Source organism: Caretta caretta, chromosome 10, assembly GCF_965140235.1.
Source record: "Caretta caretta isolate rCarCar2 chromosome 10, rCarCar1.hap1, whole genome shotgun sequence".
In the NCBI taxonomy this organism is placed as follows: domain Eukaryota; kingdom Metazoa; phylum Chordata; order Testudines; family Cheloniidae; genus Caretta; species Caretta caretta.
The window spans coordinates 62,421,713-62,436,798 of record NC_134215.1 but is presented as its reverse complement, the minus strand read 5'-3'; the positions used below and the strand labels follow the sequence as shown (position 1 = coordinate 62,436,798).

The 15,086-nt window shown below is 38.2% G+C and overlaps 1 protein-coding gene across 3 annotated transcripts in view; it reads right to left on the bottom strand.

Moving 5' to 3' along the window:
* MYO5C (myosin VC) overlaps positions 1 to 15,086 on the bottom strand; it is a 59,493-nt gene that overhangs the window by 18,500 nt on the left and 25,907 nt on the right. For all 3 annotated transcript variants that reach the window (XM_075133077.1, XM_075133078.1, XM_075133079.1), the window contains 13 exons: positions 14,773 to 14,984; positions 14,096 to 14,261; positions 13,561 to 13,707; positions 12,500 to 12,664; positions 12,177 to 12,270; positions 11,528 to 11,591; positions 9,328 to 9,508; positions 8,370 to 8,463; positions 7,252 to 7,315; positions 7,057 to 7,137; positions 5,823 to 6,003; positions 3,505 to 3,598; positions 2,481 to 2,541 (listed from right to left, as the gene is read on the bottom strand). In XM_075133077.1, coding sequence (XP_074989178.1) covers positions 2,481 to 2,541; positions 3,505 to 3,598; positions 5,823 to 6,003; positions 7,057 to 7,137; positions 7,252 to 7,315; positions 8,370 to 8,463; positions 9,328 to 9,508; positions 11,528 to 11,591; positions 12,177 to 12,270; positions 12,500 to 12,664; positions 13,561 to 13,707; positions 14,096 to 14,261; positions 14,773 to 14,984 — 1,604 coding nt within the window. The remainder of the gene's footprint in view (positions 1 to 2,480; positions 2,542 to 3,504; positions 3,599 to 5,822; positions 6,004 to 7,056; positions 7,138 to 7,251; positions 7,316 to 8,369; positions 8,464 to 9,327; positions 9,509 to 11,527; positions 11,592 to 12,176; positions 12,271 to 12,499; positions 12,665 to 13,560; positions 13,708 to 14,095; positions 14,262 to 14,772; positions 14,985 to 15,086) is intronic.

The window sequence follows — 15,086 nt, the reverse complement described above, 5'->3', positions numbered from 1 at the left end:
CTGTATCGGAGTGTTGCTCTTTTAAGACTTCTGAAAACATGCTCCACACCCCATTGCAATCAGATTTTTGAAGGTGCTTCAGAGTCTTAAACCTTGGGTCAAGTGCTGTAGCTATTTTTAGAAATCTCACATTGGTACCTTCTTTGCGTTTTGTCAAATCTGCTGTGAAAGTGTCCTTAAAACGAACATGTGCTGAGTCATCATCCGAGACGGCTATAACATGAAATATATGGCAGAATGCGGGTAAAACAGAACAGGAGACGTACAGTTCTCCCCAAAAAGAAAAGGAGTTCTTGTGGCACCTTAGAGACTAACCAATTTATTTGAGCATAAGCTTTCGTGAGCTACAGCTCACTTCATCGGATGCATACTGTGCATATATCAGTATGCATCCGATGAAGTGAGCTGTAGCTCACGAAAGCTTATGCTCAACTAAATTGGTTAGTCTCTAAGGTGCCACAAGTACTCCTTTTCTTTTTACGAATACAGACTAACACGGCTGTTACTCTGAAAGTTCTCCCCCAAGGAGTTCAGTCACAAATTTAATTAATGCACTTTTTTTAATGAGCATCATCAGCATGGAAGCATGTCCTCTGGAACGGTGGCCGAAGCATGAAGGGGCATATGAATGTTTAGCATATCTGGTACGTAAATGTCTTGCAACGCCAGCTACAAAAGTGCCATGCGAACCTGTTCTCGCTTTCATGTGACATTGTAAATAAGAAGCAGGCAGCAGAATCTCCCGTAAATGTAAATAAAATTTGTTTGTCTTAGCAACTGGCTGAACAAGTAAGAGGACTGAGTGGACTTGTAGGCTCTAAAGTTTTACATTCTTTTATTAAGTGCAGTTATGTAACAAAAAAAATCTACATTTGTAAGTTACACTTCCACAATAAAGAGATTTCACTACAGTATTTGTATGAGCTAAACAAATACTATTTTATCATTTTTACAGTGCAAATATTTGTGATAAAAATAATAATATAAGTTGAGCACTGTACACTTTGTATTCTGTGTTGTAATAGAAATCAATATATTTGAAAGGGTAGAAAAAATCCCAAAATATTTAATAAATTTCAGTTGGTATTCTATTGTTTAAGAAAGCGATTAATTGTCATTAATTTTTTTGAGTTAATTGTGTGAGTTAACTGCGACGAATCGACAGCCTTAATTTAAACCAGCTGGAACTCCACATTGGCTATGATTCAGCACCTGCTTTGCAATAAAGCCGCTATCACATCCACATTAGCTCTTCAAGAGCACTATCAGTGCCGACAGATGTTGAAAAACTGCAAAAGCTAGAAACTCTACTTGAGCCCTGCAGGTCTGTGATTGAACTCCTTGGGGGGAATTGTATGTCTCCGATTCCGTGGTTTTATCTGCATTCTGCATTATATATTCCACGTTATGGCAGTCTCTGATGGCCACCCAGCATATGTTGTTCGTTTTAAGAACACTTTCACAACAGATTTTACAAAACGCAAAGAAGGTACCAGTCTGAGATTTCTAAAAATAGCTACAGCACTAGATCCAAGATTTAAGAATCTGAAATGCCTTCCAAAATCTGAGAGGGACAAGGTGTGGAGCATGCTGTCAGAAGTCGTAAAAGAGCAACACTCCAATGCAGAAACTACAGAACCCAAAACCACCAAAAAAGAAAATCAACCTTCTGCTGGTGACATCTGACTCAGATGATGAAAATGACACGCATCAGTCCCCACTGCTTTGGATTGTTATCGAGCAGAACCAGTCATCAGAATGGACATATGTCCTCTGAAATGGTGGTCTAAGCATGAAGGGGCATATGCATCTTTAGCACATCTGGCATGTAAATATCTTGCTACGCCCTACAACAATGCCCTGCGAAGGCCTGTTTTCACTTTCAGGTGACATTGTAAACAAGAAGCCGGCAGCATTATCTCCCAAAATTGTAAACAAGCTTGTTTGCTTAGTGATTGGCTGAAAAAGAAGTAGGACCAGAGGTGAAAGTAAGCCCCTGTGGGCTTGTTTTAAAGGCCCCGCGTCTTCCAGTTGCGGCCACGTCCCCGCTCAGGACTCTGGCGTACCGGTAAGTCCTTTAAGTTACTTTCACCACTGAGTAGGACTGAGTGGACTTGTAGACTCTGAAGTTTTACATTGTTTTATTGTTAAGTGCAGTTATTCTTTTTTTACATAATTCTACATTTGTATGTCCAACTTTCATGATAAAGAGATTGCAATACAGTACTTCAATGAGGTGAACTGAAGTTTCTTTTTTATAGTGCAAATGTTTGTAATAAATAAATATATATAAAGTGAGCATTGTATACTTTGTGTTCTGTGTTGTAATTGAAATCAAAATATTTGTAACTGTAGAAAACATCCAAAAATATTTCAACAAATGGTATTCTATTATTGTTTAACAGTGCGATTAATCGTGATTAATTTTTTTAATTGCTTGACATCCTAATTTAAAATAATAAAATAATAATAATATTTACCTCCTTTGACCTTTCTCTGACAGACTGTGATGCACCTGATTAGGCATTTCTTCCATTTTTCCTGTGATGGTTAAAAAAATAAATATCCAACAACAAAAGAAAAAACAAAAACAAACAAACAATTCCCCCCCCCCAAGTTTGCTGATTGATCTAGGTTGGAATTTAGTTAATATTTTCTTACACATAATAACCTCTTCCTATTTCCTGTAACAATACTGGATTACAAGGGAAATACCTGTATCAAAAAAGTCTTTTGCTTACACAGCAACTGTTTAATAATAGGTCCAGTATGCAATGGGAGCTGAGTGCCCATAAAAGGCACAGGATCAGACACCAGCTGGTAAATACATGTAGTATCAGACCAATTTACAAGGTGCATGTCATGTAATTAAATGTTAAATAACTGACTATTTCCCTCTTCTGATGATTACATGATATAGGGACTTTTGCAACTCCTTCAGTAATTACAATTTGCAATAAAGTTTCATATAAAATGAAAACATTGTTGAGGAACCAAGTGTTTATAAACAAGAGAAAATCTTTCATTGCTATGGGCCAAATCCTGACGGCCAGGATTTTCAGATTTTAAGTTTTATTCAGTCCAGACTCCCACTAAATTCAGTGGGAGCTTTGCATCCATGAGGAATCCAGACTTGGCCCACAGTAACGGCATGGAACGTAGTAAATAAACCCCAGCCATGGGGAAGATTCTCTCATGCATCAGAACTCTATTCAGCGCAGGAGAGACATGGGGAGATGTGGACCAGCTGCAGATCTGACACAATTCAGAGCTGCTGTCAACCAATTCTAAGTTACGTCAGAGGCATGGAATCTATAGATGACCCACATCATTGGAGGGGTGACACAGCAGTGTTCCACTTTGCCCTCTCCCATCAAAATGCCACCCCCCCCATGCTGGAAGGGGAGAGGACAGAGTCCTGCCAGTGGCACCGATGAGCTAGTAGGGGGGTCCCCTAGGCTCCCTGTACTTGTTTGCAAGACAGGCCCCACGTTGGCTTTTTACCTTTCATCTTGGCAGCTTGTTCTCGAAGGCGTTGTTCAAGATCCACCTTTTGCTTTTGAAGTTCAGAAATCTGCTGTTTAAAGTCTGGGATCATCTTTATAAAGAGGAAAAAAACACTTGAATAATTTAGTCTCTCAATATTTTGCCTAAAGTTTAAACAGCTGAATTAGTTTAAAGGAAACTATGTCATGATTTTCATTTTTCCTGTTCAATTTATTTTTAGAAAGTCTCTCTTATATATTACAAAACACTTCAGAAAGAAATGATATTATAGGCTCCCTTTTTGAAATGCTTTTTCATCTCAGTAACGTCAAATTAAATTTTGAAAATATTTCTCCTACTGACTCTTACTTTTTTCCAATCAAAGGAAATAACATTATACACTAGAGAATGCACTTCCTTCTTGGAAATGTATATTCCATGTGTATCAATATCAGTATGATGCAGATGGTAGCACTTTCATCTCTTGGTCAGAAGATTTTGTATTGCTCAAGTGTTCAAACAGGCTTTGGACTTATAACAAATGCTTGTAACTTACTGGCTGCTTTATGTGAATAACTGCCCTTTGGTGGATGGAACCTCAGACTGCTCAAACTTACGGAGCAGCGGGTTTCAACTTTTTTTCATTTTGCAGACCCCTAAAAAAATTTCAAATGGAAGTGCGGACCTCTTTGGAAAGTCTTACACAGTCTGTGGGTCCCCTGGGGTCAGTGGACCAGACGTTGAAACCCACTGCTATGCTAGATATTATGACAGATGCTTGACAGATTATCCTTAAAGTTTACATGCTAAGGGACTCAATTTTGGGAGGTGAAGGTCCTGGTTCTATCCACATGCTGTATGTGTGCAAAACAGCTGGCAATCCTGGCGGCCTGTATGCATCCAACTACAGGACGTCATTATGACTGGCACCCAATTATTGGATCTGAACTCTTTAAAACTGCAGAATGTTGAGCTTTGCTTAACTGGGACTGGTTGACTGCTTACCCAGGTGGTTGTTACAATGAAAGAAACACCATCTTTCAGAAAAAGCAGTAAAATAAGTTTCCTTTTGTCTGTTCCAAGTGGTTGGTACTTTTCAAAACCAGTAGAGGGATTAACCCAAGTGTTCCGCCATCTTTCCATGTATGAATTTAAAAAAAAACAAAAAACTCTTGTGTTCTAAAGATGTATGTTTGTATGAGCTATTGCTGTATGGTTAATGGTGGCTGTTTGCCTACAAAGACACTGTAGCATGATATAGCATGACTCCTAGCTATATCAGTTTGAAATACTGTACCTCCAGCATGCAACATACTGTGTAATTCTGATTCTAGTTTGTGTTGCTCTGGAAAGGGTTATTTTTTCATTAAGAAACTCTCTTTTTTAAGCTATGACATCCACCGATGAGAAAGATAAACACATACCATCAGTCAAACAATAGAGGTCTTATTTGATTTTCAGACCAGTTGTTTAAATTATGGATGTACTGAAATGGCTAAATATGATAGCTTCCTGATCAATGCTAAAGCTCTGGTATTGTTTTTCTAACTAATTCTCTATTCAAGCGACCTAAAAGCTTAGAAATAGATGTTTGTATTCCTGAATAGCTGTCCAGTGTAAAACTCCATATTTGCACAAATTATTACTGTAATTTGAAACAAAAAATCCCATAAGAATGGCAAGGAAGAGCATACAGTATGTCCAGCATAATACTTGTATGAGCCTACCAATGTCCATCATGACAATATTTTGAATAGAACAAAATCCTTTATAAAATCATAAGTCTTAGTCACATGGGCATACAAAGGGTTAAAATACAATCTAAGCTCACACTGTGATTTTTCTGTTTCCTTAGGAAAGTATCAACCACTTGAGCCACATTCTGCTTTCAGGTGCATGAACATGCAGCTCCTGCTGAATCAGAGTTTGTAAAATGGGTATTTTAACATTTGACGATTACGACAAAAATGCACATTGAGGACATTTCTCAGCCCAGGTTTACACAGCAGTAAGGGGCTAAGACAGAGTAGCTCCACGTGGCTGAACAAACTGGCTGTAGACCAGGCCAACCAAGTCTGTCACCTCTCCTGATGATGTCCTCATGTATGGCAGTTTGTTGGGCATCACCACAGCCTTTACTCCAGTGTGGATGTAAAGGCTGTGTATTTTGACATGGTTACATCTCTGGGGTCCATCGAGATTAATGGAAGTGCCTGCAGAAATACTGAGGGTTTCATGCCACAAATACGCTTGGGGCAGGATTCTGTCCCAAGGTAATAAGAGAAAAGGTTCTGTCCGACAAGATAGTACTAACCTCTGCAGTACTTGAACCTTACCATGTTTTCCGATGTTAGTCTACTAACTTCAAGTCGGATGCTGTCATTTATGTCATTTTCCTCCCTAAACAACTTTTGTAAATGGATAATTTCTTGACTAAGATGTTCAACTTTAAAGTTCAAAGCTTCAATCTCTTTTTCATAGTTCTCTTTCTGAGACTGGAATTGGCTTTCCAACACTCTGTTAAAACACAAAAATTGGAAGCTACAGACAGAGTATAACTTTGGCAGCAATATGCCTTCTCCCAGGGTCAAGACAAAAGCAGTGTGAAAACAAGGCACAGAGCTGAAAACATCTCCAGAACCTCAACACCCCAGGAATTCAGACCAATTATGAGCTCCCAGAACACACACATTTTGTTTCTCATGACAAGGGTTCAATCTAAATAGTTTTCAGTTTTATGTTATAATTTATGACTATACAGTTCAAAGCTATTCAGTTATCTCATCTTTCCTGATATGCATGCAATGTATTGTTTATGTCTGTAAACAGAGATTTCATTTAACAACTTCAGAATCTTTAAAGAAAGACCACCATGTGCAGACATGTAAATCAGAGAAAGTAACCATGTCAGGTGGATTAAGGACCTTGTAAAATACAAAACGTCCAAATTATGTGCAGTGAGGTTTTAGCCCAAACTAAATGGATCTCACTAGTAACACTGGTTCTTAAAGGCTTCTAAGGTCAAAATTATTTCCTTTTTCTAGCTGTACAGTACTAAACAAAAGCTATATGATTGGTTTAAAACAAAGCTCAGAGAAAGTTTTCTTGTACACAATATATCCACCAAGACTGTCCGAGCTTTTTTGTTCCTTTCAGTCCATGCCTCTCCACTCAAAGATTGGGTCGCTCATCAAAACATTAAAATTTATGGAGATTAGTCTCATGAATCCCCATGGAAAGTTCTCTAGCTATTAAAAAATATCCATATGTTTCCAATGCTTGCACGATTAAAATACCACCATCCTTACTTAATGTTTATAATGCCCAATCCTGCAAGTTTTAGTCATGTGTAATTTTTTATTCATGCATTTGTCCCACTGACTTCATAATAATGCGATTTGCTGGATTGAGCCCTAAACTATTCCGCTATTAGGCAATGTTTGTTCACTTGTTACATGATGCTTGCAGTATGATACTGTAAGACCAGTTTCCTTATTACTGCCCCTTACAGTTTATCCTATGAATCTCAGGCCAGAATTATGAACAATACATTACATAATTAAAACTAACCTTGTGGCTTTTTTCAGGCCCTCATAAGCAAACCAAAGTTCTCCATCTTCATTTAAATGTTCCAAATCTTCTGTGGACAGCCTAAAATACAAGGCAAGACAATGTAAAATGTGTATGGATGAAGAAATTAAATGTCTTAAAAGTATGATTGTTTTACATTTTTAAAAAGCCTAGAAAAAAATGTATATATTTTACCTGCTTCTTACATCCTCAACATCATAGCTCTCAAAAAATTGTTGTGCAACTTCCGACACCTTTTCTGAAAATAAACATCATTATGTAAAGAATGAATTTTCTCCTTAAATTTTCAGAATAAAAATGTCATACAAATAATCACATCAGCCTCTTTCTAAAGCAGCCAACTTCTTTGCTGGTGGATGATACATATACTTAATTTAACTAAGGAGTGCAAACCAGAGACTTCGTTCTATCCTTATCTCTTTATGGATATCTAGGTAGGTACAAGTGCCAAGGATGCTGTCTATCATGTGCACTTGATATGAAAGTTATGTCCTTTCCTTCCGAATTTGGACCTTGCTGGAGTTATCTACACCGTAGCTATTTAATGCTTTGCTTACCGCAAGATGATTTACACAGGAGCTGCACCTTCAAGCTATTAGGTTCTGCAGCGAGTGCAGACAGTGGCAGCACTCTTGTTAAGCAACATTTCTCACAGTCTCCAGTTCAGCATTTCTCACAGACTCTGGTGAAGCACATGCCTAACTTTAAGAATGCCAGCAATCCCTTCAACTACTCATGGGCTTTAGGCATATGCCTTGCTGAATCAGTGCTAGAGAGCATATTATATCCGTGCTCTGTGAGTTGTACTAGCTACTTATTCATTTCTGAGTTAAATTCAAGGTGTTACTTTTGATCTGTAAATGGGTTGAGTGCTGGCTGGCTGAGAGACCAACTCCTCTGTCATGTGATCCCAAAGCAAGGGCAATCATCTGAGACATCTGAATTAACAACACTGTTGTTTAAATGAGAGAGGACTGAGTGTTCTTGGTGAGGAGTCCCTGGTGTTGGTATTCATTCAGCACGCAGCAATACTCACCTGTTTTCCCTCAGGCTTTTTCTGGTGGAAGATAATGTGGCTGATGGAATGGAGTTCATTCTGGGTTTGGGCAAGGGGGTTTATTTGGTTTTTTGTTTGTTTGTTTTTTAATGTCTGTCTGAGAAGTTTTGACCTCTGAGTGTTTTTACCTTTTATAATATATCTAGAAAAACCGACACAACATATATAAGTTTAATCAATTAAAACAGAATCGTAAATGTCTGTAAATGCTCTGAATTACATAGTTGTCAATTACCTCTCATTTCTTGCTTCTGGGATTGGACCTGCTTTTCCACATCCATTTTCTGTGTCTGAAGCAGTTCAATTTCCTTTTGCAATTCAGGTATCATCTGAATTGGACAATTTTTTCAGAATGAGATGGAGTCCAATGAGATAAAAATGAGTGACTAAGATGGGCCAGATATTGACTAAGTTGTAAACAGTATTATAATTAACAACGGTTTGATCAACATGCCACAAGATTTAAAATGTGTTCTGTTTAAATCAGTCTAGTAAAAGGTCTCAAATATTCACCTATATGAGAGAACCTAATAGTAAGATTCTGACACAGCATATATAGTTTATGCTACAATATTTGACTCGAAGAATATTTTGCTGTTTTTAAACACACACACAAACAGGTTCTGTTTATAAAAGGGAATAAATAATATTTAGGAAATGTCCTCCTACTGAATTAATACCTTCTTCCAAAAGTTGATTGACATATTTTAATGGACAAATGTTTAAGGCCCAATTCAGTCCTCCAATATTTTTGCACAGTTCTCACTGGCTACATTTTAAGTTGTGCTTATTCTGAGGGCAGAATTAGGTTACAAATATTCCTTTCATCAGGACAATAGATACAGTTTTTTTGTTGTTTTGTTTTTAGTTGGCAGTGGGTTTGTGAGAAGTGCAATTTTCAGATTTTATACTCAAATAAATGTACTAACCAGCTGTCATTTGTGAAAATGAGAGTAATTTTGTGTCTGTCTGGTTTTAACACGTGTATTGAAGCCAACAGTAAATATACACTATTGCCTCAACCAGATTTTTACTAACCACAGCTTGCTTTAAAATGTACTGTACATAAAACAACAAAACAGAAAAGATGGAGCATCAATAAAGCACTGAAATTCTCTATTTGCAGTATATAGGGAAGAAACTAAAATAAACTGGACCATCCCTGGTTTTGTTTACTTAAACATTCCTCCTACCTTTGCCTGTTTTTGAAGGTGTCCTACTTCCAGTTTTAAGCCATCCTGAATGATATGTTCTTCCTGAATTTGATCTTGCAGCTTAATTTTCTCTTCTTCGAGAGTCTTAATTTCTCCCTTTAATGACTCAATTTCTTTTTCATAGTCTTGCTTCTCATTTTGGAACTTTTTCTCAAGTATTCTGCAAGGAATCAGAAAGAAAGCACTTTTTAAAAACCCATCTCCAGGTGAAGAAGTGTTTTGTTCTGTTTTTTCATTTGATTTGCAGTTTTGGAGACCGAAGGCTATGGGTACGTCTACACTTGAAACTATCAGAATATTCTGCTGCCCACGTCACTGCAGCTTCAATTCTGTTTTTAGGGCACTAGCTCATTCAAAGCTAGCATGCATATGTCTATGTGAGTCAAAAACTACACCTCCAGTTCATATATAGATATATCCATTGAAACAGGACCAGCTGGAATGACAGACAAGGTGCACTCTTCAACTGAAAAAAGCATAAAATGTATAAGGTGTAAAAAATATTAGGTGGGACTGAAAACAGAGGGGAAATACTGTCAACTATTAATATCACTTACTGACCTAATAACCAGGAATGCAAAAAACCTAACCTTTTAATTTTCAGGAAGTTACTAAAGGTATCTAAGAATAATGGAACATATTCTCTCTTGTATGTGTCACAGAAGACACTTGGTGGAATCCTCCACCACAACTTGGGCAAGAGAAAATGGGGGATGGGTGGGTGGGACAGGTAAATGAGATGGGTGGGATTTCCAAAAGTGCACAGTGTCAGCCTAACTTTGCTCTGAATGACTTCAGTGGGAGCAGAGTTAGGCCAATGCTGAGCACTTCTCAAAATCCCAGCCTAGCTTCTCAGAATCATCTGCAACGTTGATGAGAGGATGACAGGAATGTGCCCAGGCCTCCCTACATCTACCTGGCTATGGGGACTGAGGTAGAGGGCTCAAAGGCAGAACAACCCCTATGTCTAAGGGAAAGTCTACACTGAAAAAAAAAAAAAAAAAAGCAGTGAGTTTCAGAGCCCAGGTCAACTGACTCAGGCTTATGTTATGGAACTAAAAATAGCAGCGTAGACATTCCCACTTGGGCTGAAGCCCGGGCCCTGAAACCCTGTGACAGAGGAGGGTCTCACTGCTGCAGGCTTTTTTCCCTATGTAGACGTACCCCCAGCCAGTAATATAGCACAAGTGTCCTCGCCTTTCCTGCTAGCTCCCTGTGAGACCCAGGTGGTGGAGACAGTCTTCACTCAGGCCTTGTCTACACTACATGGGAAATTCGATCTAAGCTACGCAATTTGAGTTACTTGAATAGCGTAACTCAAAATCGATGTAGCTTAGATCGACTTACCGCGGGGTCCGCACTATGCGATGTCGACGGGAGACTCTCTCACTTGAGAAGGACACAGGGTTTCCAACTTTTGGAGAGGTTGAGTAACCACATTTCCCTGTATTTTAAGGGATGTCTCTTATTTTGTGCTGAATGTTCTACAAATCATATACATTTAAGAGCTACTGTGAAGCATCTTATCAGATAAAAGGTACGTTTTCAAGCAACAATCATACAAAGGCTCATAATATGTGGACGAACTATGTGGTTTTGTGACACAAATGGAAACACTTTGGGTAGTGAGGGCCCGTGCCTTAAAACTAAGCTTTGTCCTGTATTTTCAAGCAAATGCCCTTTATTTCTTTGAAATGTTGGTGGTCAGAGAGAGAGAGAGAATGTGAGTAACTGAAAGAGCTGGCTGTGGGCATGACATTGTCTGATTTCCCTAAGGTCAACCCCCTTTTCTGTCTTTTTCCCTCTAAATCACAAAAAATCTGCCTGGTGTCACCATCAGCCTATTCTCAGACACTGTGGGTTGCAGTGCATTTCCAAAGGCACCATTATGATCAGACTCTCCTCTCAGTTCTCAAAAATATGCTTGAGAATTAAAACAGAAAATTGTAAAAGCAAAATTGATCAAAGGAAACCATACAATTTCCCAGGCACATGACTGATGTCTTTAACCTTCCCTCTGTTGACATGTTTTAGTTTCCTATTCGAATATATACCCCAATAGCCATGGAGAACGGAACGATTTTTGTGTTTATGCATGCATAATTCATTTTCAGAAAGAAAAAACAAGGCAGAGAGAGAGTAAGAAAAATGTAGTTTTAAAATAACTTAAATTCCATACATTCTTTGTCTTTCTTCTTGTTGTACATTGGTAAACAGTTGTTTTGTGAGGTCATCCATTTTGTCTGTGGGGAAAAAAATTATATTTGAAGGCTCTTCATGTAACAGTGAACATTTAGAGTAAATTAAAAATTAAGAGCATGAACATGAGTTTTTGTTTTAATAAGCAATTCTTTGGATAGTTTAGTTTAGAATTAACATATCACATGTGACCACATTAATCCTGAGATGCAGAACCACAGCATAAGCAAGTTCTGACAAATCAATGTGCTATGGGTTCTAAAATGTAATTACAGATTTTGATTCCACGTGCTAACCTTTCAAGAGAATTTGGATTTTTAAGAGCAATATACTAAAAGAATCAAGCAAAGAGAAGAGTTTTGAAGGGAATGCTATGAGCTCCCTCAGAGACAAGAGAAAAGGGAGAGAGGAAAGCTTCTGTTCCTACATAGACTCTAGAATGAAGAGCCTGGGCACTACATACCCTAAATAGAGCATTTCAGAGATGAGTAACTAAAGGCCAGATGTCCAGCTACAGTAAACAGTCTTCAACAGAGCTATGCCTATTTACACCGGCTGAGGAGCTGGCTCTATCACTGTTCTCCACTGCAACTTTGCAAAACTGCCCTACATCTGCTTTCTTATTGTACCTTTCATTTCCTCAGTTTCCTCTTGGAGCTTCTGTTCTAAGAATGTTTTTTGTTCTTGCAGTTCTGCATTCTGTTTCTCAAGTTTTGAGAGTTTCTGCAAACATAAGAAGTTAATAAAAGACACAAATTAAAAATGAACAAAAAAAAAAATCTTTCATTGAAACCCAGGGCTTACAGTTTAAAGGAAATTGCAGACTTTGTTAGAAGTTGCAGATGCTTAGCAACCCTCAGGATGAGGCACTACATAAACCCATTGTCACAGTAGCTAAAAGATTAATAAATTATCTTAAATTGCGAACACCACCAGGAACAGGAAGATTAACCTGTTCAGTGTCCTCCTTATATTTCTTTCCTTTTTCCTCAGAGGTTCTCTTTTGTGTCACTAATTTTTCAAGCTCTAATTCAAGTTTCTGGATTGAATCTAGGTCACTCGCATGAGTCGAAGCCAGGTGAGTCAGCCTCTCCAGTAAGCCATGATTTTCTTTGTTCTAAAATGAGTAAACATAAGTTAAAATGAAACCAAATTAGAGTTTTGTTCCATTCTATTTAGTAACTTATATTATTAGTGAAATACACACATTTCCCCTCCCAAAACAGTTGCAACAGGTTCTGCTCTATCCCTCCATCAGTTACCAAAGCCCAACTTTTGTGTCTTTCATTGGAAATCTCTAATAATTGAATATTTGTTCTCTCAATTTTTAAAAACTGTTTGGACACTGTATTAGCAAAGAATGACCTCCAAGAACAGAATCAAGTAATACTTGGACAACAAAAACAATTTACCACCTACCTTAGTTATGAGAAAACAGCTAATCTACTGCCTGACCCCTCCCCTTGCTCATTCATGTTCACTACAACCAGGGAAATTCTGTCTGAAAATGAGGTTAAAGCCATATTATAAAACCAGTTTGGCTAATATGGCTCCCAAAAAATTGTCCCTGAAAGAAAACCATGGTAGAACCCCCAAAACAGCAAATGCATCTAAACAGAGTTGCAGCTAATATGGTTCTGATCCCAGCGTGAACAGGATCAAAGAGAAGTGACTGAACAATTGCAGCATACATAGGAACTGCCACACCGGATCTAACCACTGGCCGTCTAGTCCAGAATCCCATCATCAAGAGGGGTCAGTACCAAATGCTTCAAAAAGTACAAGGAAGCCCCTCTGGACAAATATAGAATAGTGTGCCTGCATGGGAAGACAATTTGTGGTTGTTTTAGGCCCTTATCAGGGTCCATACCCCTCATGCAAATTTTTCGTGTCTAATGAACTGCAGATGATATTATTAGCATAAATGTCTAATTCACATGTGATTGACTCGCAATAAAACAAATGCATTGAAAGAAAATTAATAGAAAACATGAATGGATTCTTGTCATCTACCTGGTCTTCTAGTTTCTTCTGCAGTCGCTGAACTCTGTACGAAAGCTGGATATTCAACACAAATCGCCGAATATTCTGAAATCTGCGTCTTGCAAGCCAAGCACGGGCATGTTTCTGAAGGATTACAGCCTTGTGTTCCTTGAGCATCTTTAAAACAAGAGAGCAACAAACTCCTACAATTATTTGGTGGATCAACCAACATCTGTTCAGATGTTCTGTGATTCTATCTACAGGGATAAACAACCATGTTAAAATCCTAACACTTAAAATAGAAACACATTCGAATAGCACATCCAAACCATTGGAATAATCGAAGAACACCACCTCCGACATTTTAAAAATTGTAAAGTGAATGTGCAATAGATCCTGCTTGAAATTATGAGGTAATAAACATTTCATCCACATGCTGAAGTATTCAAGAGTACCTCATGTCAAAGATACAGCATTAAGCATCACTTGAATTTGTCTCCATCATTTTATAACAGCAAAAGTTCCCAAACACTGGGATGTTGGTCAAATTCTTAAATGGCTGTACCTTTTGGAATTTCTTCCTTGCTAGAAATCCTCGCACATAAGCTTGGATTGTTATAGCAGCCACACAGATGAGCTGGCAAAGTTTACGGACAATATATCCCCGACAGTGCTTCTGAATAACTATAGCAGCCCATGCTTGCTTTAGAGCTGTAGCAGTGATAGCTTGCCTTAATTAAAAAGAAAATAAAGTTATTTTTAATTGATATTAGACTCCTTGTGCTCATCCTCTCAAGTCCCAAAGGTTGGACCCAAAAGAAATAATAGGATAAGATGACTATCATTATGTGGAACCAATACTTTTAACTAAACGACATGTCTACAGTCCCAGTTTCATGAGCCAACATTTGTAATACAAGTAATTTAAAATGCTAAAAGTGAGGTCACAGCAGATGGAGGTGAATTTGGGTCTAAAATTACGGGTGTTCCCTACTCTGGGGTAGATTCACATTAAGTAGCATTTTAATTTGGACTATTCCTGAAAACAAGTCTAACATACAGAGCCAAATTGTGACTCAAATGCCAAGTGGGCATAGAGCCCAGTTGCCCGGTCAGGCTCAGCCCACATGTGCAGAGCGCTAATCAAACTCTCCCCCATATTTACACTTGCATGTATATGCCAGGCATGAGTCTGAGCTCTTCACACGTGCCCTCAAAGCAAACTGATTTATTATGAAGTACCGTACAGCCCGCTGTCCACGGAAGTACTGCTGTATTGTAACAGCTGCTTGTTTTATACGGAGGAATTTCTTCCGTTGATGCCAGCTTCGAACATTCTTTTGGATCACGATGCATGCTTGTCTCAGTTTATCTGACCGCAGTTTTTCTAAATAAGCAACCTGTCCTGCTCTAAAGAAAATTTTTGTTCTCCCAAACTGATACTGATTAGGATCCTGCAAAAGAAAACCATAGGTTTATTTATAATCTGCAATCTTCTTCTCCTTTTTGGGGGCAGTGGGACAGGCACAAATAACTGAAGCCTTGCTATGCCAAAA